Raw genomic sequence first — 22,885 nt, forward strand, 5'->3', positions numbered from 1 at the left:
TTTTTTTTTTTTTTTTTTTTTTGACAGAGAGCACAAGTAGGCAGAGAGGCAGGCAGAGGGAGAGGGAGAAGCAGGCTCTCCACTGAGCAGGGAGCCCGACGTGGGGCTCGATGGGATCATGACCTGAGCCGAAGGCAGCACTAAACTGACTGAGCCACCCAGGCGCCCCAATCCATTTTGGCTTTTAAATGGAAATCTCAGATCGGAGTGTTAGAAACAACTCCCTTTCTGCTGTTATTAAGAATGTCATTGGCACAGTGTTGTAAATAGGTAATTTGCCAAGAAAGGGACATACTTTTTTTAAATAACTTCATTTATACGAAATTCACATACTATAAAATTCACTCATTTAAAGTGTACAATTCAGTGGTTTTTAATGTGTTCAAAGAGATGACGTACAACCCCAATCACCACAATCAAAATTTAGAACATTTCATCCTCCGAAAAAGAAACCCCATTATGGACTCCTGGGTGGGTCAGTCCATTAAGCTGCTGCCTTTGGCTCAGGTCATGATCCCAGGGTTCTGGGATCAAGCCCTGCAGTGCCCTCCCTGCTCAGTGGGGAGTCTGCTTCTCTATCTCCCTCTGCCCCTCCCCCCTCCTCATGTGCTTGCTCTCTCTCAAATGAATAAATAAAATCTTTAAAAAAAGAAGAAAGAAACCCCATTACTCCTTACTAGTCACTCATCATTGCCTCCCCAGCCCCACCCCATAACCCCTGCCAGCCACTAATGTACTTTGTCTCTATAGATTTGCCTTTTCTGGGCATTTCATATAAATGGAATCATATAATACTTGGCCATTTGTGTGAATGACCTCTTTCACTCCACGTGTTTTCAGGGTTCATCCATGTTGTAGCGTGTATCAGTACTTCCTTTTTATTACTGAATATTATTCTGTTGTATGGATATTTTATTGATTCATCAGTTGATGGACATGTGAGTCTTTTGCACTTTGGGGCTGTAATGAATAATGCTGTGTACATTTATGTATAAGGTCTTGTGTGGACATGTGTTTTCATTTCTTTTGGGTGTATCACTGAGAGTGGAATGATTTGGTAATTCTGTTTAAACATTTGAGGAACTGCCAGACTCTCCAAATTGGCTGCATCATTTTACATTCCCACTAGCAGTATATGATGATTCAAGCATCTCCGTATCCTTACCACCATTTGTTATCTATCTTTTTTATTATAGCCATCCTAGGGGTGTTAGGTAGTATCTCATTGTTATGTTGATTTGCAGTTCCCTGATGGTTGATGTTGGGCATGTTTTCATGTACTTATTGGCCATTTGTATATCTTTGGAGAAATGCCTATTCAGGTCCTTTGCCCATTTTTAAGTTGGATAATTTGTCTTTTTGTTATTGAGTTATGGGAATTCTTTATAGGTATAGTTAAAAGTCCCTTATCAGATGTAATGATGTGCAAAAATGTTCTCCCTTTCTGCCTGTTGCCTTTCACTTTCTTGATGGTGTCTTTTGAAACATATTTTTTATTTTGTTTTTTTTTGTTGTTGTTGTTGTTTTTTAAAGATTTTATTTATTTATTTGAGAGAGAGAGAGAATGAGAGACAGAGAGCATGAGAGGGAGGAGGGTCAGAGGGAGAAGCAGACTCCCTGCCAAGCAAGGAGTCCGATGTGGGACTCGATCCCGGGACTCCAGGACCATGACCCGAGCCGAAGGCAGTCGCTTAACCAACTGAGCCACCCAGGCGCCCATATTTTTTATTTTGAATGAGAACAGTTAATTTTTTATTTTGCCAGTTGTCCTTTTGGTGTCATACCTATAGAGGAGTATACTTTGGATTAAAGTGCTTTACAGAAGATAACCCAGAAAACACTGCTGGTGAAAATCACACAGTGTAGTTTTGAGTATTTAGCTATCTTAGTATATGTCAGCCAATAAGAAAGTTTTATTTTCCTTGTTAGTTAATGACTTGGAAGATAGGAAAGCTAACAGATGGTGATTATTTTAAATTTCAGAAATTCTTTTAAGTAGCATCTAAATAAATTACTCAGTACTAGTCTTCTAGCTAATATTTCTACAATTATTTGAAGTTCAAAGATACTTTTATAAATAAATATTTTCCTAAACATCAGGGGCTAATAGGTAGGGTTTGTTCCTAACATCTATCCATTTGTGTGGATTTAAATTATAGTAATAGCTGTATAGTATTGTTATGGATGTAGCATGATTTGCTTATTTTTAGTCTGCTCTACTTTTTTCTTAAATTGAGTTAAATCAATTTAAACCAGTTATCTTGATATACCACATGGTTGTACCAAGGTAGAATGCTGTTTGGTACTGGATTTAAAGAGTCTGTGGACCCTGACTGGAATTAAAATTTTAAATTCTGCAGTAGCTTTTAAAATTCAAATATCATATTAGCATCTTCCCTATGTTTTCATTAACTATTTAACTTTTTGTGCCCCTTTTTTGTATCGGGTACAGTGCTAGGTTCTGGAGATAACAAGGTAAATAAGATCTGATCCCTGCTAGAGATTTCATAATCTGTATGTAGTGACAAGTTCTGTGAGATATGCGTTATGTGCTGTGATGAAAGAGCAATGATTCCTGCTTTTAGTTAGGAAGATGGGATATATGACGTGGTATCTGAACTAAATAGTAGAACAGAAGAAAGAATAATGTATATAGAGTGGACATAGCAGAATCATGACATGTATGTAACAGAAATAGGCCAGTATGAATAGAGTAGCTTGAGTCTGCCAGGGGTAGGTAAGTTATGAAGGGTCTTTTTTTTTTAAGATTTATTTATTTATTTATTTATTGAGAGCAAGAGAGAATGGGGGTGGGGAGGGGAGAGGGAGAGAGAGAATCTCAAGCAGAGTCCCTGCTGAGCATGGAGCCAGACATGGGGCTGGATTTCACAACCCTGAGGTCATGACCTGAGCCAAAATCAAGAGTTGGACACTCAACCACCTGAGCCACCCAGGCACCCCCCAACAAAGGGTCTCAAATCCTTGCTAAGGCTTGTGAATTCAGAAACAGTGGAGAACCATTGGAGGCTTTGAGCACATGAGGAACATCTGTACTTACAAGCATAACTGATGGCAGTGTGGCAAGTGAATTAGAGAAGAGAAAGACAAGGGGCACCTGGGTGGCTTAGTCGGTGAAGCGTCTGCCTTCGGCTCAGGTCATGATCCCAGGGTCCTGGTCTCGAGCCCCGCATCGGGCTCCCTGCTCAGTGGGGAGCCTGCTTCTCCCTCTCCCTCCACCCCTCCCCCTGCTTGTGCACCCTCTCTCTCACTCTCTCTCTCAAATGAATAAGTAAAATCTTTTAAATAAAAAAAAAAAGAAAAGAGAAAGACCGGAGTTCTGAAGAACATTGGGAAGGTTGTTTGCAGTAGTCTACATCAGTGGTCCTCAAATCTTTGATTACTCATCCCCATTAGTTAAAGTATGTTTGACCATGGACTGAACAATAAATAGATAAATAAATGTATATGCACACATTTAAAGTTTTTAAATTTATAGAAATGTACCACTATTCTAACATATTATAACTATAGAAAAAGGCAGGAAACAATATTTTGAAATAAACTATTTAAAAATATATTTAATAATTTGAAATTTTCAGGTTCATGTACCAAAACCTGATTGAATATATGCCACGCACTTGGACTGAAATAAGTTGCAACATGCTAAAAATGAATGAATGAGAGTTCCACTGTTGATTCTCTCTTTTTAATTGAAATATAGTTGACATACAATGTTATATTAGTTTTAAGTATACAACATAGTGATTTGACAGCTCTGTATGTTATGCTGTGCTCATCAAGACAAGTGTAGTTAACATCTGCTACCATACAATGTTGCTGCAGTACACTGTTAACTCTTATATGTTGCAGAAGTCCTATTATTCTCTTAGGGTTCCTGGTGCACCATATGTTACATCTGATCATCTTACATGGGCTAAGTGAAGACCTCAGTGTCAATCCATATTCATGAATGTTAATAAATCTTAATTTCTCATTATTAGATGAAAATTAAATATACTTACTTTTTCCCCTCATACTCTAGCATATCCCATAGCATCTCTGATACGTACTTTTCTAGATTAGAGGTAGTGTTTTCTAAGACTTCACCACCAGCAGTGGCAGTGGGGATGAAGGAAGAGCTTTAGATGTAACATTTAGAAGAATGAATAATTTAGCTGTGGAGGGAAAGGGAAGAGAGAATGGCTTCATCGTTCCTAGTTTGTGCAATAGTGATGGCTTTAAAAGAAATACAGATGGTGAAAGGACCAAGTTTTTTATTTTCTGTTTTGGATATTTGGAGGTTGAATTGTATAAGAAACATCAAAGTAGAGAGGTTCAGTAGATTATTGGAAATAAGTGCCTAGAGCTCAGGAAATAAGTCAATTTAGAGATTAAGATTTGAGATGTGTCAGCATATACATGATAGTTAAAAGCTAGGGAAAGTGAGCAGAATCAAGATAAGAAGATTGAGAATGGATCTCTGGGGATACTGTTGTTTTCAGTTTTGCCAGTGAAGACACTTAGACTGGAAAAGTAGGAGAACCAAAGTATAAGCTGTTTCAGAGAAGGTAAAGAAAGGATCATGATTTTCAAGGATTGATCACAGTGGCAAATGCTAAAAGAAGCCGGGGTGTAAAAGCTGAAAAGAGACCATGTCTTTTAAGAAGTCAGTGGTGGCCTAAAGGAGAAGTGTTCTAGAACAGAGCTGTTACTGTAAGCCAGATTGAGTTAAAAAATGATTTCTCAATGTAAAGTAATCTGTCAGTTATCTGTGAATACTAGAAATGTTTACTCCACTGGATTAGCAAGTGTAGTTATATAAAATTATGAAAGAATTCATACCCGTGTTAAGTGATTATGAAGGTAGTTTTTAATAGAATGCTCTGGTGTACTACAGATTTTATATTATAAACTACTAAAAATTTTATCTAAAGTGTGACACCTTTCTTCTGTACTCTGTGTCTTTTAAACTTTATCTTGATGCAAAAGTATTCATTGGCTACCTTCTCTGTTACTTACTGAAGAGTTATGAAGATAAATTCAAGGTTGGAAGGATACAAGGAGAGACTGCCAGCCGTTTTAGTTGTGTTTTATAAGCAGCCTCTGGGTGATTTTACCATCTTGTTATACCTTCACGGTCTTCCTTCTTTCTGTCTATACTATAGTGACAGATTAATTTATCGTAGCTATGAATACTAAACTAATGTGAATAGTCACTTTCAGGGGAAAATATTATTTCATGTCTTCTCGTATCAACTAAAATATTTCCCATTCTTCCTTTTGGGAGCAGAGAATAAGCGATAACTAGAAATAAGATGAAGGTGGGTCTCTATGAGCATATAGAACAATTAATGAAAATAATTTCTTCTTCTTTTTACATTAAAATTTCCCTCTCCTACCATTTTTCTGCTGCATGAGTCAGGTGGTAAAGTGGAACTTACTGAAACCAATATTAAATTTTACTTTACAGTCTGTGCACCAGAGCTTGATGGAGTCAAAAGACTTGGTACCAGAATGTAGGAAGTGGTGGTTGAGGTAAGAGTGGGAAAGGTAGGCTGTAGCCTTTTGTAAAACCTAATGTACTCAGGTTCCATTTTTGTAGTAATCGCCAGATATTCTTAAGGATTTTTAAATTCTATCCCAAGGTTCTACAAAAATGCATCATATTATACTCTGCAAGAATTCTTTCCTTCTCAGACCAAGGTCATTAGTCAAAGGAAGCCACTAAAGATTGCCTACAAGTTCTTATCCCCATTTACTCAGATTTTCTTTCCCAAATTGCTTTCCTAAATACTGCTTTAGAAGTTAAAATACTTTGCATATTTTGGTAATTGTAATTTAACTACAGCATACACTTGAATGTTGTGCTAAGGGGCGCCTGGGTGGCTTAGTCGGTTAAGCGGCTGCCTTCAGCTCAGGTCGTGATCCCAGGGTCCTGGGATCATCGAGCCCCATGTCGGGCTCCCTGCTCAGTAGGAAGCCTGCTTCTCCCTCTCCCACTCCCCCTGCTTGTGTTCCCTCTCTCACTGTCTCTCTCTCTGTCAAATAAATAAATAAAATCTTTATAAAAAAAAGTGTTGTGCTAAAATTTCTACATTTGAACAAAAGATCAAAGGATTCTCCCCCATTGTTATAATAAAAAACAACTGCACCTAAGACAAAGACAGTTCCACAACTGTGACGTAGAAAATTCAGTTCACAGTTTATGTTAATTACCAGAATTTAGTCTCTGTATTAATTTACTTTGATACTAATACATTGTGGTGTATCTGTTGTTTGGAAGACTTCAATATTTCAATATAGTCTTGAAGTATATTTGTGAGATAATTATGCTTAAATTTTTATATAAAAATAGTACATATATTTGCTTTTTCCCCCAAAAGTACTTTCACTAATATCCCATATGGTCCCTGTAACAGCCCAGAGACTATTATCCCATTTCTATTGATGAAGGAACTAAAGTCAGAGAGGCAAGGTAACTTTCATAACAACCTAGTGGCAGAGTGGGACTAAAAACTCATGTCTACTTACTTCTCTTCCAGTGCTTATGTTAGCACATGTAAAGGTTTCTCAAATTGACAATTTCCCAATTCAAATTTTCTTCATAATACAGTGAACACCTTTGCTGCTATCACTGAATAGATGACTAGGTAAATTACTATTTTAGAGTTTTTCTTTAGTTCCACATGCCTGCCTGATGAACATTCTAATACATTACCCTTTGTCATGGTATCTTTTGAGATAACAAGTGAAAATTTGCAGTTCCTTGATTTGTCATTTTCTTAATTTGCATACTGAAGTTTCATTAAAACTCTAAATATAGTGGCGCCTGGGTGGCTCAGTTGTTAAGCATCTGCTTTTGGCTCAGGTCATGATCCCAGAGTCCTGGGATCGGATCGAGCCCTGTATTGGGCTCCCTGCTCCGTGAAAAGCCTGCTTCTCCCTCTCTCACTCCCCCTGCCTGTGTTCCTTCTCTTGCTTTCTCTCTCTCACTGTTAAATAAATTAAAAAAAAAAAAAAAAAAAAACCTCTAAATATATCAGTTACATCATCTTAGTGAGAGATTAAAGAGACATGATAATAAATGATGGTCCTCAGAAAAGCTGATACTATGTTTCCTTTTGAAACATAGGTTTTAGCAGTTATGAACTTAAAAGTAATATAATGATAGAATTGCCCAGTGTATATAGAATTCTAACACCATTCTATTAAGGCTCTGAGAGCTTGAGTTCAATGTTTAGTGTAATTATTCATAAAGAAGTTTTTATATCTGATGCCATGATAAAATCTGCAGTGTTTCATTATTTGGTATTCTCCTATTTAAATTTTACTGTTAGAGGGGATTGCAGAGATTATTCATTTCAGCCTTCTGGTTGGCATCTTCTAGTTGGTATCTTCCATGACATAACTGCTGCTTGAGCTGTTCTAGCAAGGATGAACTTAGGTACTTTATAAGATAGTGTAATCCACTTGTGAATAATTCTGGTGGGAAATTTTTGCTCCAAGTCTAGCTCCTGTATCTTTCCAATTATTTGTGAGTTCTGTCCTAATTCTATCCTTTCATACAAGGTAGATTTTCTCCTTAGTTCAACAATATGACAGTCCATCAAAATGGCCGGAGGCTTCTATAGTTTTCTTTGAGTCTTTCCTATTCCAGACTTGAAGTCCTTAGTTTGATTTATTTTTACTCATGTTACATGAATTGCTATCAGAAAAAAAAAAATTAGAAAAAAAATTTTCTATCTGGTTATGTTTCATTTTTTTAGGGTCTTAAATTTTTCCAAATTGAACAGAGGACTTCAGAATGTGAAATGACTATATAATATGTGATGGGATGGTTCCATGCTTTATACTGGGCACTTAAATATATGCAACCTAATTTTTTTTAATTTTGAGGAAGCTACATCCCACTATTAGCTCATTCTGGACTCAAGAGTCACCTAAAGCCCCTTTCCACAAAGGCAGTGAGTAAGTTCACATCCTTTAATCTGTTCTTTTTGCAGTTGAGCTTTTTAAACAGAAATGTTTAGATTTTACAATTGCCCCATTATATTTCATCTTCATTGAGTTCATTATTGTAGTGTTTAGTAACATTTAACACACTCATGTGTTTTTAGCATACTGTCTCCCAAGTACGTATAATTTGAGGGCTTCTTAACTAACAGGTATTTTATTCTTATTTACTATATGTAGAGCACTAGATATATTTCTTTTGTTTATGGTATTGATAGTTTGGGGGGACCACTTTAGAAGTTTATTCTGATTAAAAGTTCCCGTGAATGTCCTAGTTAACTTAGAAAAAGAAGAGGAACTTGCCCTGCCCCATGTTATAGTATTATAAAACACTTTAGTAATTGTGAAAACATACGATACTTATTTAAGAACAGACAGATAGGCCACTGGGACAATATAGAGACTCAAGAGCCAGATTCATTTATATGTTGAGAACTTATAAGATGAAAATGGCATTTGATTTATTTATTTATTTTAACATTGCTCTCAAAGTCATGACTGTGAGATCAAGACCTGAGCCGAGATCATGAGTTGGACACTTAACATGGCATCAGAACTGAGCCACCCAGGCACCCCAAAAAATGGCATTTTAAATTGATCGGTTATGTATAGACTATTTAGTAGATGGTGTGGGACCACTGGCTTACTATATGGAGAAAAATAAAATAGAGTCCTTATATAACACTGTTTATAAAGAAAGACCTCAGATGGATTAATGGCCAAAATAATACAGATAAAACTATAGATAGATAGATAGATATAAAACTATATATAAATAACTATATAGGGACAAAACTATAGTTGATAAAACACTTTGTGATTTAGTATTAGGAAAGTAATTCTTTTTTTTAAAGATTGCTTTTATTTATGTGAGAGAGCATGAGCGGAGGGGGAGGGGTAGAGGGAGGGGGACAAACAGACTTCCCACTGAGCAGAGAGCCTGATGCAGGGCTCAAAAGCATGAAACCATGGGGCACCTGGGTGGCTCAGTTGTTAAGCGTCTGCCTTCGGCTCAGGTCATGATCCCACGGTCCTGGGATCGAGCCCTGCATCGGGCTCCCTGCTCAGCGGGAAGCCTGCTTCTCCCTCTCCCACTCTCCCTGCTTGTGTTCCCTCTCTCGCTGTGTCTCTCTGTCAAATAAATAAGTAAAATCTTAAAAAAAAAAAAAAAAAGGCATGAAACCATAAGGTGAAAAATGATTCATTTGAAGATACAATATTAAGGATTTCAGTTCGATTAATACATAGATATTGTTAACAGGCAGATAACATTTGGAAGATATTTGCAGTAACTAAACCTGTTAATAAATTAATATCTGGACTATCAGGCTATCAGAGAAACTCCTTCAATTCAACAAGAAGACTGGGGCCCCAATAGAAAAATGAGCAAAGGAAACAACAGGGAATTAACAAAAGAAACAGGCACATGAAGGAATGCTCAAATTCATTAGTAATAGAAATCCCAATTAAAATTTTAGTTTTACCTGCTAGGCTAGCAAAAAATGCAAAGTAGAGCTGGATAATACCAAATCTTGTCTGGGATATGGGGAAATAGGAACCTCCAGGAATGTAGATTGTATAGCCACTCTGGAGAGCAGTTTGGCCGTTCTTCATCATTTGGTTGATAAAATTCACTTGGACCTAACAGTTTTGTTCCTGGGCATATAGCCAGAGATTAATTCTCATACAAGTCCATAAAGGGATATAGTAAGAGATACTGCATTGCACCATTGTTTTTGGTGGCTGGCAGTTAAAGTCTGCATTGTTGGGTGAATGAATAGACAACATATGGAGCACTTTGCATCAATCAGAAACAATGAACTAAGTGTCCCACAGAAATATGAATGCATTTTAAAAACCTAGTGCCAGAGGATAAAGGTGGGAATATAAGCAAACAGAAGGATGTTCATCAAACACATTAGAAGAAATAACTTACTGGGAAGAAGAAGAGAGCTTAGGAAATGGAGGTGGAAGGAAAGAAGAGAAGTCTCGTACAGATGAATGGTTAAAATAAGCCATGAATCCAGGAGTATGATTAACTTAACTTTTTTTATCTGGGACATAAAAGTTGGGTTTGTACTCATTCGGCAATGATATGTAAATTGGGTTGGAGAAGAAAAGATTAAAGGCATAAAAAACAAGAGACTTAAAATCATCCAGGTACTGGAACATGAGGTTATAATTTAGGATGGTGGTAATTGGGAATGAAAAGTAAAAGGACTAATGTGAGAAATACTGCAGAGGTGAGGTCAGCAACTAATTGGATGAAGAGATGAGCCAGGTTTTGAATCTCGGTAAATGGGGAGAGGGAGGCCCCAGTAAAGAGGAGCAACAAATAGGATAACCAGAAAACATGGGGGAGATACGTTGAATTCAGCTTTAGATTCCATTGGAGGTTCTAGCAGTTTATTGAGGTAGATTGTCCACTGGTAGAACATTCATGAAGAATATAATGTGCTAGATATCGAAACAGAACATTTTTTATCCCTAAGTTGTTTTAGCACAGCTATTTTAATCTCCTCCAACCATTTTGATCTTTAGAGTGGTTTGATTGGATTGCCAGGATTTGGTAAGCTTAAAGTTATACCAATTTACTGTTGAGTAAAAATGACAAAATAGTCAAAGCATTCTGACAAATTAGATCTGTAAAGTTTCACCTAAGCAACTGGACTTGATGATAATGGCTGCAGAAGAAAATTGTAAATGGCAGAAAATTTTGAAAATTTGTTTTGTATGTAAAAATGGATGTGAGTCAAATCTTTTTTGTAAAATTTACTCTAAAAGAGGCTTAATCTTGATTTAAATAGTTTCAGCAAAGTGAAATTGAAGAAGAGGAAAAATAGAAATTTTGAGCATGTAGAAAATTGCTCTTAAGTATCAAGTCAGCTCAATTATTTTGCATCAGAGAATGCCTTTTTCTCTCCTTTCTCTCCTCCCTACCCATAGGCTAGAATTGAAATTTTTTTCCCATTCTTTTAAATGTATTGTAAATTATACCAGTAATATGTAAGTATACTCTCATCATAATATATTTTGATGATGTAGACAAAATAAAAAATTGTTCTTCATTCCTCTCACCAGAGGTAACCACTGTATCTATTTGGTACATATCCTTCTAGATATCTTTCCACTGCTTTTACAAGTAATGTGTGTATAAAAATAAATGTTGAGTTGTGGATATTTTGTATTACTCTCACTACAGTCTAATTTTTTTAATGTAAAAGTCTTGAGTATCTTTCCACGTAAGTATATATTGGACAAAAATGTTTGCTGGGGGAAAACAGGTTTTGGAATATTCTTACTGGCTAGATAATATTTTAAGGATGGGGAAAGGGGTTGAAAAGGATTGGGGGGGTACAAGTGTGTTTATTGCTCTCAAGAATCTCACAGTCTAGTAGAAGTGAAGTATACAATAATTATAATACAGTGGAGTAAATGTTCTAATAGATATATGTACTAGGTGGTATTTGAGCACGGAGTGAAGAGCATCAAACTCTTTGATAGAGAAGTGCATGTGTCAGGTAGTGCTCAGAGATGGTAAGAGGGATTTAGGATCATTTTCTAAGGATAATATTTTGCAGGTTTACTGAGGCCCAGAATGATTAAGTAATTCACTGGATTCATTCTTTTATGCCTTTTGTGAAATTCATATCCTTTGCCAGAAATCAGTCTTTCTGGTATCCTAAGGTATGGTCCTGAAAGCAGTACCTTTATCAGTATGATTGTCTTTTAGAATTTTGGCAGCTTTAAATAGTGCAAGAATTACTTTATTTTGTATTTTGTATTTCATCATGCAAAGGATTATGTGAATCTATTTTTTCCCTTTTTTAGGGAGGTGGTTGACTCAATGGTTCAGCATTTTAAAGTGACTATATTTGGGGACCGTAGACCAGTTTATGATGGAAAAAGAAGCCTTTACACAGCCAATCCACTTCCTGTGGCAACTACTGGGGTAAGATGCATTCCTTTATTGAAAAGCTATTCTTTTGCAATATCTCCCTTTATTTTTTATTTTTATTTATTTACATTTTTATTTTTTGAGAGAGAGATTGAGTTGGGGGAAGGGGATCTCAAGCAGGCTCCACACCTATCATGGAGCCTGACACAGGGCTCGATCCCGTGACCTTGAGATCCTGACTCAAGCTTAAACCAAGAGTCGGACACTCAACCAACTGAGCCACCCAGGCACCCCACAATATCTCCCTTTAAATGCATTTATTACCATTATATTATAGTCCATATATACATAAGAGTGTATTATTTATCTTTTTATTTTGAAATAATTTTATTTTTTTCCAGTTTTTTTTTTTAAGATTTTATTTATCTGAGAAGAGAGAGCAGGGGAGAGGGAGGGGCAGAGGGAGAGAAAGAGGGGTAAGCGGACTCCCTGCTCAGCAGGGAGCCTGATGTGAGGCTCAATCCCAGGACCCTGGGATCATGACCTGAGCCAAAGGCAGATGCTTAACCCACTGAGCCACCCAGGCACCCCTTGAAATAATTTTAAACATACCAAAAAGTTGTAAGAATCAAAGAACTCATGTAGACCTTTTACCCAGATTCACTAGTGTTCCTTAACTTTTACCGCATTTGTCTTATCATTCTTTCTTTCTTTTGTTGTCTTTATAGATATTTATATAGAGCAAGATACACATACATACTTAATTTTTCCTGAACCATTCAAGAGAAGGTTGCATGTGTCATGCCCTTTAATATCTATTTCCTAAGATCAAGGATAAAAATCATAGTACAGTTATCCGCTCTACTAAATTTTTCATCGATATACTTTTATCTAATCAACAACCCGTATTCCAATTTTGTCATTTGTTCCACTGATGACTTTTAGCATTTTTCCCCCTCTAGTACAAAATTCAGTCCAGATTCATGATTGTATTTAGGTAACACGTCTTTTTTTGTTTTTTTTTAAGATTTATTTATTTAGGGGTGCCTGGGTGGCTTAGTCAGTTAAGCGTCTGCCTTCGACTCAGGTCATGATCCCAGGGCCCTGGGATCGAGCCCTGCATCGGGCTCCCTGCTCGGCGGAAAGCCTGCTCCTCCCCCTCCCACTCCCCCTGCTTGTGTTCCTGCTCTCACTAACTGTCTATCTCTCTGTCAAATAAATAAATAAAATCTTCAAAAAAAAAAAAAAGATTTATTTATTTATTTATTTATTTGAAAGAGAGAGAGAGCAAGCACATGAGCAGGGTGGGGAGGGGCAGAGGGAGAGGGAGAGATTCTCAAGCAGATCCCCATCGAGAACGGAGCCCAATGCAGGGCTCACTCCCACAAACCTGAGATCATGACCTGAGCTGAAATCAACAGTCAGATGCTTAACCCACTGAGCCACCCAGGTGCCCCAAGATACCACATCTTTTTAGTCTTCTTTATTCTGGAACAGTTTCCCAGCCTTTTTCTTTTCCTTTCATGACATTAACATGGTAGAAGATTACAGATGAGTTGTTCTGTAGACTGTCCCTCAATCTGGGTTTGTCTGGTTTTCTCTTGATTAGATTCTGATTAAGCATTTTTGGCAGAAATAATTACACAAGTATTCTTTCCTTATCAGTGGATCATATCAGGAGGCGTTAATATGTATTTGTTCCATTAATGGTGATATTAAGTTTGATCACTTGGTTAAGGTACCAGCTAGTATCTGCCAGGTTTCTCCTGTGAAGTTTTTCTTTTTTCTCTTTATGTTTGTGAGGAGATTTTATTTTTAATTGTGGTAAAATACACATAACATAAAATTTACCATCTGAGCCATTTTTAATGTACATTTTAGTGGCATGAAGTACATTCACAACCATCACGACTCTCTATCTCCATAACTCTTTTTATCTTATAAAACTGAAACTGTACTCATGAAACACTAAGTCCCCATTTTCCCCTCCCCTCAGCCCCTGGCAGCCACCATTCTACCTTTTGTCTCTATGACTTTGACTACTCTCAGTGCCTCATCTAAGTGGAATCATACAATATTTGTGTTTTTGTGACTTATTTCACTTAGCCTTACGTCCTCAGAATTCATCCATGTTGTTGCATGTGTCAGAATTTCCTTCCTTTTTAAGGCTGAATAATATTCTATTGTGTGTATATACCACGTTCTGTTTATCCATACATCTGTTGATGAACACCTTTTGGCTATTACAAATAATGCTGCTGTGAACATGGGTGTACAAATATCTCTTTCAGTTCTTGCTTTCAGTTCTTTTGTGTATAAGTAGTAATTCTATTTTTAACATTTTGAGAAATCACCATACTGTTTTCCACAGTGGTTGTACCATTTTACTTGCACACCAGCAATGCACAGGGGTTCCAAATTCTCTGCACCCTTGCCAAAACTTGTTGTTTTCTGGGGGTTTTTTTGATTGTAACCATCCTAATGGGTGTGAGATTATATCTCACTGTGGTTTTGATTTGCATTTCCCTAATGATTAGTGAGTTGAGCATCTTTTCATGAGCTCATTTGTGTACCTTCGTCCTTTGCTCATTTTTTAAATTGGGATTAGTTGTTGTTGTTGAGTTTTAGGGATTCTTTATATATTCTTATCAGATACATGATTTGCAAATATTTTCTCACATTTTGTAGGTTTCCTTTTTTTTTCACTTTGTTGATCATGTCCTCTGATGCACAGAAGTGTTTTTGGTTTTGTTTTTTCTTGTTTTTTGAGTAGGCTCCACACCCAGGGTGGGGCCCAACATGGGGCTTGAACTGACGACCTTGACTGAGATCAGGACCTGAGCTGAGCTTAAGAACCGGATGCTTAACCTACTGAGCCACCTAGGCGCCCCTAAAAAGTTTTTAATTTTGATGTGGGAAATACTTTTTTTTTTTTAAGATTTTAAAAATTTGTTTATTTTAGAGAGAGAGTGGGAGCCAGGGGGTGGGGGGCAGAGGGAGAGAGAAAATCTCAAGCAGACTCCCTGCTGAGCAGGGCACCCTATCTATGCAGGCTCAGTCTCATCACCCTGAGATCATGACCCCAGCCGAGATCAAGAAGAGTTGGTCACTTACTCAACTGAGCCACCCAGGCTCCCGGATATAGGAGATACTTTAAGGATCCTGTTTCTCAATAGATTTTTAAGTAATTGATGCTTCTTGCTTGGAAGGATTATTACTATGTAGTAATGGTGATTTTCTAATTCTGTCATTCCTTCTACATTTATTAGTTGGTATTGACTGTAACGGAGAGCATTTTCTTTTCCCTAATTTATTTATCCTTATTTATTTCACTGCCCCAGTTGTCCCAGATTTGGCCATTGGGAGCCCCTTTAAGCTGGTTCCTGTTTCCTTTTTACACTACACACTTTTTTTGAGTACTTCCTTACTTTCTGGCACAAGATGATCCAGGCTCCTCTTATGTTTTCCCTGCTGCAGCCATGCAACTGGCCCTTTCTCAAAGGAGCAATGGTGTCTTTTAGTTGGGGGATGCAACTTAGAAACCAAAATCTGGGTATGTATTCATGCTGCTGGGGTATAGGTGTTTCTAAAATGGACAGAGATCGGAAATAAAAATATATAAATAAGCAAATAAAAGAGACAATATATAATAAATATTACGTGTCATGAAGTGAACCTACCATAATAAGTATCCTACACAAGTACTACTTACTGTGTAATATACAATATATATATATATATATATATAGGAAATCATGAGTTCAAACTGATCCTTTAAGTTTCAGTTTATCCCCCCAGGATTCTTCCTCTACTCCCCACATTGCATATTTGTATCTTCCTTCTTTTTTGAACCTCAAAACATCACTGCCTTTATTCGTTTGTTCAATTTATAAAACATTTATAAAATCCTTTCAGAATTGCTATACCATACCACCCGCCTCTCCTCCACACCCCCAATTGAGTATATATTCAGTATACCGTGTTCAAGAGTTCCTTGCATTAATATTTTCTTTTTTCCCCTTTTTTCAGTGTGGTTAGGTTATTCATTTGAAACACATTTGGTTTCATTTGATTTTGTTTATATTTTAATTTTTTCATTTCATCCTTCTTGATTTTATTTTTAATTTTTTAACTGATAAAACTTTATTTAAAAAAAAAAAAGCTTTATTTAATATGGTTCCAGAAATCAAAACTATACTGAAAAATATACTCAGTATTGTTATTCCTCCTTTATTTCTTCCAGTCTGTTTCTTCCCATCCTTTGAAAGTAACCAGTTTGTTTCTGGTTCATGCTTCTTGTGTTTCCTTTTGCAGAAATAAGATAAATGTATATTTTCCCATTTTCTCCTTTTTCACACAAAAGATGGCATACTATTTGTAATCTTGTGTACTTTGCTTTTTTTTGCTTAACAGTATAACGGAGATTATTGATTTAGCATTGAGGTTGGTTTTTATATTTCCTCTGTTTTTTCTTAAATATCTTCTAAAAATAATTGTACTTATCTTTTTCAACTTATCAATTATTTCCCCATCAACAGGTAGATTTAGATGTTACTTTACCTGGGGAAGGTGGAAAAGATCGACCTTTCAAGGTGTCGATTAAATTTGTCTCTCGGGTGAGTTGGCACCTACTACACGAAGTACTGACAGGACGGACCTTGCCTGAGCCACTGGAATTAGACAAGCCAATCAGCACTAATCCTGTCCATGCCGTTGATGTGGTGCTACGACATCTGCCCTCCATGAAGTGGGTGCTTCTGGCTTTCTTTCCTTTTTAGATTTTCAGTGTGAAGGCTTTCTTCCCAAGAGTGGGTTGTGCAAGCCTCCTTTGATTAACTGTCACATGTTGTATGTTTTGATTACTCCATTTAAAGAATAGCATGCATAAAAGTTCATTGACAGAAGAAGTAAGTTACAGAAAAAATTCTGATTTTTGAAAGTGAATGCACATCATTAAGGTAGCTATTCTAGTGTGGATGCCTTTTAGAAAAATGTCCAACCTTTATCTTAGAAGCTGTAAATCTTGAATAACTGACATATTTAGTTAAGTCCCCTTGTTCTAAAGGTAATTTCATTGTTTATACAATAATATCAATTTGTGTTGAAATTGCTACTCTCTTAATCACACTATCACCTCACAAGTGTATGTTTGTATTTGTGTGCCTGTATAGGATCAGTGTGTCTTTTTAAAGAAAAATATATTTTGGAAACACATTTATAGAAATAGCCTTTCGATCAATATTTATTTACTCTTTAGCATTTCCTAAGGCTGGAACTGGTGTTTCTTTTCATCTGTTTCTAAGAAAGTATTTTAAATAAAATTTATTCTTAACCAAACTAACATTAGTTTAAGGATGATAGAATTTCAGTAAAGGATGCTGATGGTTTTTGTTTTGGTTTTGGTTTTCATTTAGAACGGCTGCTTTCTGCTTTCACAAATTTGGAAAATATTTAGTTTCATATATTCCTAATGATAAGCATCATTAGGATAAATTAAGTTTATGTGCTCTAGACTCACCTATTCTGCAAATTTAAATACCTGTATGGGAAGGAAAGGACTGAACATGACATTTTAATTTTTGTAGATATACGCCTGTGGGGCGTTCCTTTTTCTCAGCTCCAGAAGGATATGACCACCCCCTGGGAGGGGGCAGGGAAGTATGGTTTGGATTCCATCAATCTGTTCGACCTGCCATGTGGAAAATGATGCTTAATATTGATGGTAAGGGAACTAAAACCGTATTCTGTAGTGGGTAGTTGATTCCTGTATTGCACGCATGCATCTGTGCATGTGTGTGTGTATGTGTGCAGTTTATATATAATTATATGTACTGGTGTCTTGGAAGTAATATTTGGACACATATTAAGACAGAGTTGAAAAACCTTTGTGTTTTTATTACATTTTGTTTAGAAAGCCTTTACACAGAAGTTGTCCTGGAATGCTACTGAGCATGAAGTAAGCACATTAAAGCATATATAAAAGCCTTGAGATGATTATCTGAACAATCTCACTTTTGTCCTTTTAACTCTTAAGTCAGTATTTCATTATGAAATGTTTTAAAGGAAAAGTAGTCTGTTGGTCATGGTGACCCCAGGTGTTAAACCTACTACTGATGCTTATAGTGGTGTTAATTGCATTCTCATTTTTGGCTCATAAATATTTTTGAGCATATATAAAAGTAGGGAGAATAGTATGATAAACTGCCACCTGTGTGCAAACTGTCAAGAATTTTCCACCTTTCCTTAAACTTTCTACATTTACTCCTCTAAGTCAAATCCCAGATAGCAAGTTATTTTGTCTCTGCTACTATAGTATGTACCTCTAAAAAAAAATGGGTGTTTTCTTACACAGTCATAATGCCATTATCGTATTTAAGAAAATTTTGTATAAGATCCACGTATCATGTTTGGCTGATAATGTCTTTTAAACAGTAGTCCCATTTCCTTCTTCTTGTTTTGTTTTGTCTTTAATGCCATTGACTGGTTAGAGAAACTCTGCCACTTGTCTTGAAGAATATTCAAAAATCCACATTTGTCTTTTGTTCTTGTGGTGTCATTACCTTATTGCTCTGTCCCCTGTATTTCCTGAAAATGAAAGTTGGCCCTAGAAGTTTGATTCAATTCTGGTTCAGAATACTTCATACATACTTCATATTGTATCATATTAGGAGGCACACAGTATCTAGTGGTTCCAATTTTAGTGATACTAAGATTGTTCTGTAGGTTCAGAGATCAGTAGGCCTGATCTCTCCATTGTAAATCTCCCAGTCAACCTTTCAATTACTAATAATCCATTCAGTAATCATTTGTTTCACTAGCGATTACCAAGTGGTATTTTTTCTAATTCTGTATTTATTAGTCTTTGATAGCTTTTTTGCTTTCTGACACAGGAGGATATTTCAGGCTCGTCTTATATTTCCTACCCTATACCTGGAATCAGCCATTCCTTCAGGGATCCCTAGATCTTTCCAGATCACTACATAGTTTCTGCATTGTTTTCAGTTGCTTCTGCTATTGTGGAAATGTCACCAAGGAGCTATATCTCAGAAGTCCTCTTTTGATGTACACGAGGGCTGTTTTCTTTCCCATTTCAGAACATCGTTTCCTATATATGTAGATGTATCTTTAGGATAGATTTCAGGAGGGAAGATTAATGGGTCAAGGGCAAACGTATTTGTAATTTTGATCATTATTGGCAGATTGTCCTCTGTAGAGGTTCTAAATATTGTGCATCAGTGAATGAGACTACCTGTTTTGTTGCCACTAGAAATGTCAAGCTCTAGATTCTATTAATTGGATTTGCAAGAAATCATTTCCTCATGTACTTTTATTTTGCATTTGGCCATATTTTCACATGTGTAAGGGTCACCTTATTTCTTTTTTTATTAGCTGTTTGTTTATGTCTTTTGCCCTTTTTTTCTGTTGGATTTTCAGGTTTCTCATTTACTGAGAGCTTTCTAAATTAAGGAGATTAGCCCCTTGTGTTAGGAATTGCATTTATCCCTGATTATTTGTCTTTTAACCTTTGGTACAGTCTTGTTTTTGTATTTTGCCATGTAGAAATTTGTGTCTTTGGGGATGGGGCGATGGTAAATACATATACACAAACACTTTAATGTAGTAGCCAATCGTTTCTTTTATGACTTGCAATATCTTATAGAGCTTGTCTCAAATTTCTCTTCAGGCTTTTCTAGGCTATTCTTATTTATTTTACCATGTAAGCTGTAGAAACACCAGTGGGTGTGGGAGGATGGGCTGTTATTTTTATTGAAATCTCATTACATTTATAAATTGTTAGGACAGGGCGCCTGGGTGGCTCAGTTGGTTAAGTGACTGCCTTCGGCTCAGGTCATGATCCTGGAGTCCCGGGATCGAGTCCCGCATCGGGCTCCCTGCTCGGCAGGGAGTCTGCTTCTCCCTCTGACCCTCCTCCCTCTCATGCTCTCTGTCTCTCATGCTCTCTGTCTCTCATTCTCTCTGTCTCAAATAAATAAATAAAAAAAATCTTAAAAAAAAATAAATTGTTAGGACAGATTGGCATCTTTAAGATACTGAGTTTTTCTGTCCAAGAAAACACTGTACCTTTCTATTGGTGCAAGATTACTTTTGTTTCCTTCAGGAGTGTTTTAAAGTTTTCCTCACGTAAAAGTTGCACATATCTTGCACATATTCCCCCCCCCTTTTTTTTTTTGCTATGAAATGGATTTATAGATTCTAACTGGTTATTGTTTACATACATAAAGGCCTTTGACTTCTGTATACCTTTTTCTCTCTGCCTTACTGAATTCCATTTTTTTTATTCTTATGTTAATCCCCATACATTACATCATTAGTTTTAGATGTAGTGTTCCATGATTCATTGTTTGTGCATAACACCCAGTGCTCCATGCAGAATGTGCCCTCCTCAATACCCACCACCAGGCTAACCCATCCTCCCACCCCTGAATTCCATTTTTGTTTATAGTAGTTATTCAAGTGATTTTCTTGGCATTTCTAGGTTATAATCATTTCATCTACAGATAGTGATAGGCTTACCTCTTCCTTTGGATTTTTATACTTTTGATTTTTTTCTTATCAGATTATATTGACTAATTAGTGTTAAGCAGTAGTGATTAGTGGGCATCCTCTTTTTATTCCTTACCATAGAAAGGAATGCTTCCAATGTTTCTACATTAAGAATGATATATACATATATGTATGTATATGTATAAGAGCATCTATTGATTCCTATTTTATTAAGTACTTTTAATTAAGAAAGGATGTTGAATTTTGTCAGATTTCTTTTTAGGAACAGTGGAGCTAATAATACGATATTTCTTGTCTTTTTAACAAACATTGAACCAGACTTGTGTTTCTGGATTCTTTTCATGTGATACTGTACTCTGTTTGCTAATATTTTACTTTTTTAATCAAAATGCAAAAGTAAGTTTAATCTGATCTGTAATCTTTTTTTGTGTAATCTTTTTCAAGTTTTGAATTAATCTTTTATCTCATAAAAAATTTAGAAGTTTTCATTTTCTAAGATGTACAAGTTTTTAAATTGTTAGCTCTTTTAAGATTTGGTAGAATTCTATAAAATCTTGTGGAATGGTGTGTTTTGTTTTGCTTGATTGGTAGTAGCTCTTTGAAAACTTCCATTTATTTTGTGAAAATCAATTTGTTTAGGCTCAGTTTGGGGTTCAATTTTGGTAGGTTACATCTTATTAGAAAATTATTTTATCTGTATTTGATTTTTTAGAGAGTTTTACATAGTTTCTTATTTTTTGAAATTGTGTCTACTTCTCTGGTGTCCCCCCGTTTCTTATTTTGTGTATTTGTGTTTTGTCCATTTTACTCTTGAGAGACAGTAGTTTAAATAACTGGTTTCAACACCCTCTCCCCCAAGCCACCTGGCAAAATAGCTTTTGAAACTTTTTTTTTTAGCTCTCTGTTTTCTAAATTCTTAATTTCTGCTTTTAGCTTTATAAATGTTTTCCTCTACTTTTTTTCTACTTTGTTACTTTAGTTGTTTTTCTGACTTTTTGAGCTATATTAGTAACTCATTTACTTTCATTTTTTTAATGATGAAATTATTTAAAACAATGAATTTTCTTCTGATCACTATTTTAGCTACATCCCAAAGCCTCTAATATGTAGAAGTTTTGTTTTGTTTTGTTTTAAAGATTTTATTTATTTATTTGAGAGAGAGAGTGAGAGAGAGAAAGAGCACAAGAGGGGGGAGTGGGAGAGGGAGAAGCAGACTCCCTGCTGAGTAGGGAGCCTGATGCGGGACTCGATCCCGGGACTCCAGGATCATGACCTGAGCCGAAGGCAGTCGCTTAACCAACTGAGCCACCCAGGCGCCCTAGAAGTTTTATTATTGTCTAGAAACACCACAAATTTCATTTGTATTTTCCCTCTTCTCCAAATGATGATTCTGAGAGACTTTTTAAATTTTCAGATTGAAGATCTTTTTATTTTCTAATTTTGTTATAAATTTCTAGTTTTGTGGGTTGTTAATCAGAGAATATGGCTTGTATTTCTCCTTTTAGAATTTGTTGAGGTATATTTTGTAGTCTAGGGGTGCCTGGGTGGCTCATTGGGTTAAGTGTCCCAACTCTTGGTTTCAGATCAGGTCATGATCTCAGGGTCATGAGATTGAGCCCTGCATCAGGCTCCGTACTCAGTGCAGAGTCAGCTTGAGACTCTTTCCCTCTGCCCCCCCACCCTTTGCTCCTTCCCCTGCTCACAGGTGCATGAGCTCTCTCTCTCTCTCTCTCAGGAAGGATTTGTTGAGGTATGTTCTGTAGTCTAATACATAGTCAATTTTTGTGAAAGTTCGATAGCTATTTGAAAATACATACATTCAATTATTAGGGTAGAGTTAAATGAATATTCATCAGTGCTTACCATTTTGGTTATGTTGTTTTAGATAATTTCTGAGTTATTTTTGTTTACTTGTTCTCTCACACTGGGAGAAAAATTTTTGAATTCTATTATTATTGTGTTTCTCCTAATACCTCCTGTGATTTCTATTTTCTTAATGTTGCTGCTATATTATTAAGGGCTTATATATACCTGTTTTCTTCATTGTGAATTGTACCCTTTACAATGATAAAGTGACTTTCTTTTTATACTTTGAGCTAAAAGTCTGCATAATCTAATGAAAGGATTACGATCCATGTATTTGTGAACCTTATCCTATCTGTTAACTTTTCCTTTCCTTTACCTTTTTTAATACTTTGTGAATCACAGATCTGTCTTGGAGACTGCATAGAATGGTTTTGCTTTGTGGGTCAGTCTAAAGCTTTTTTTCTGTTAATGGATGAGTTAAGCTGGATAGATAGGAAGGACATACATGCTTGGTCTTAGTTATGTCACATCATTTTATATTTTCTGATTATATGTGTTCTTGAAACTTCCAAGTGGTCTGTGTGCTTTTTAAATAATAGTTTTGATATTAAGAAGGGTTATTTTTCCCACTAGCGGTAAACC

At 36.2% G+C, this 22,885-nt stretch overlaps 1 protein-coding gene across 4 annotated transcripts in view; it reads left to right on the plus strand.

Annotated features, from left to right (window-relative positions):
• The window catches only part of LOC102727878 (argonaute RISC catalytic component 3), a 133,014-nt gene that overhangs the window by 28,759 nt on the left and 81,370 nt on the right, over window positions 1-22,885 (plus strand). For 3 of the 4 annotated variants that reach the window (XM_081818088.1, XM_006748486.3, XM_081818089.1), the window contains 3 exons: window positions 11,845-11,965; window positions 16,450-16,658; window positions 17,497-17,633. In XM_081818088.1, coding sequence (XP_081674214.1) covers window positions 11,845-11,965; window positions 16,450-16,658; window positions 17,497-17,633 — 467 coding nt within the window. Of the gene's footprint in view, window positions 1-5,470; window positions 5,536-11,844; window positions 11,966-16,449; window positions 16,659-17,496; window positions 17,634-22,885 lie in introns of all 4 variants that reach the window. The other variant, XM_081818090.1, reaches the window with a different exon arrangement.

This window comes from Leptonychotes weddellii, chromosome 4 (assembly GCF_054177405.1).
Source record: "Leptonychotes weddellii isolate Sample4059 chromosome 4, ASM5417740v2, whole genome shotgun sequence".
In the NCBI taxonomy this organism is placed as follows: Eukaryota; Metazoa; Chordata; class Mammalia; order Carnivora; family Phocidae; genus Leptonychotes; species Leptonychotes weddellii.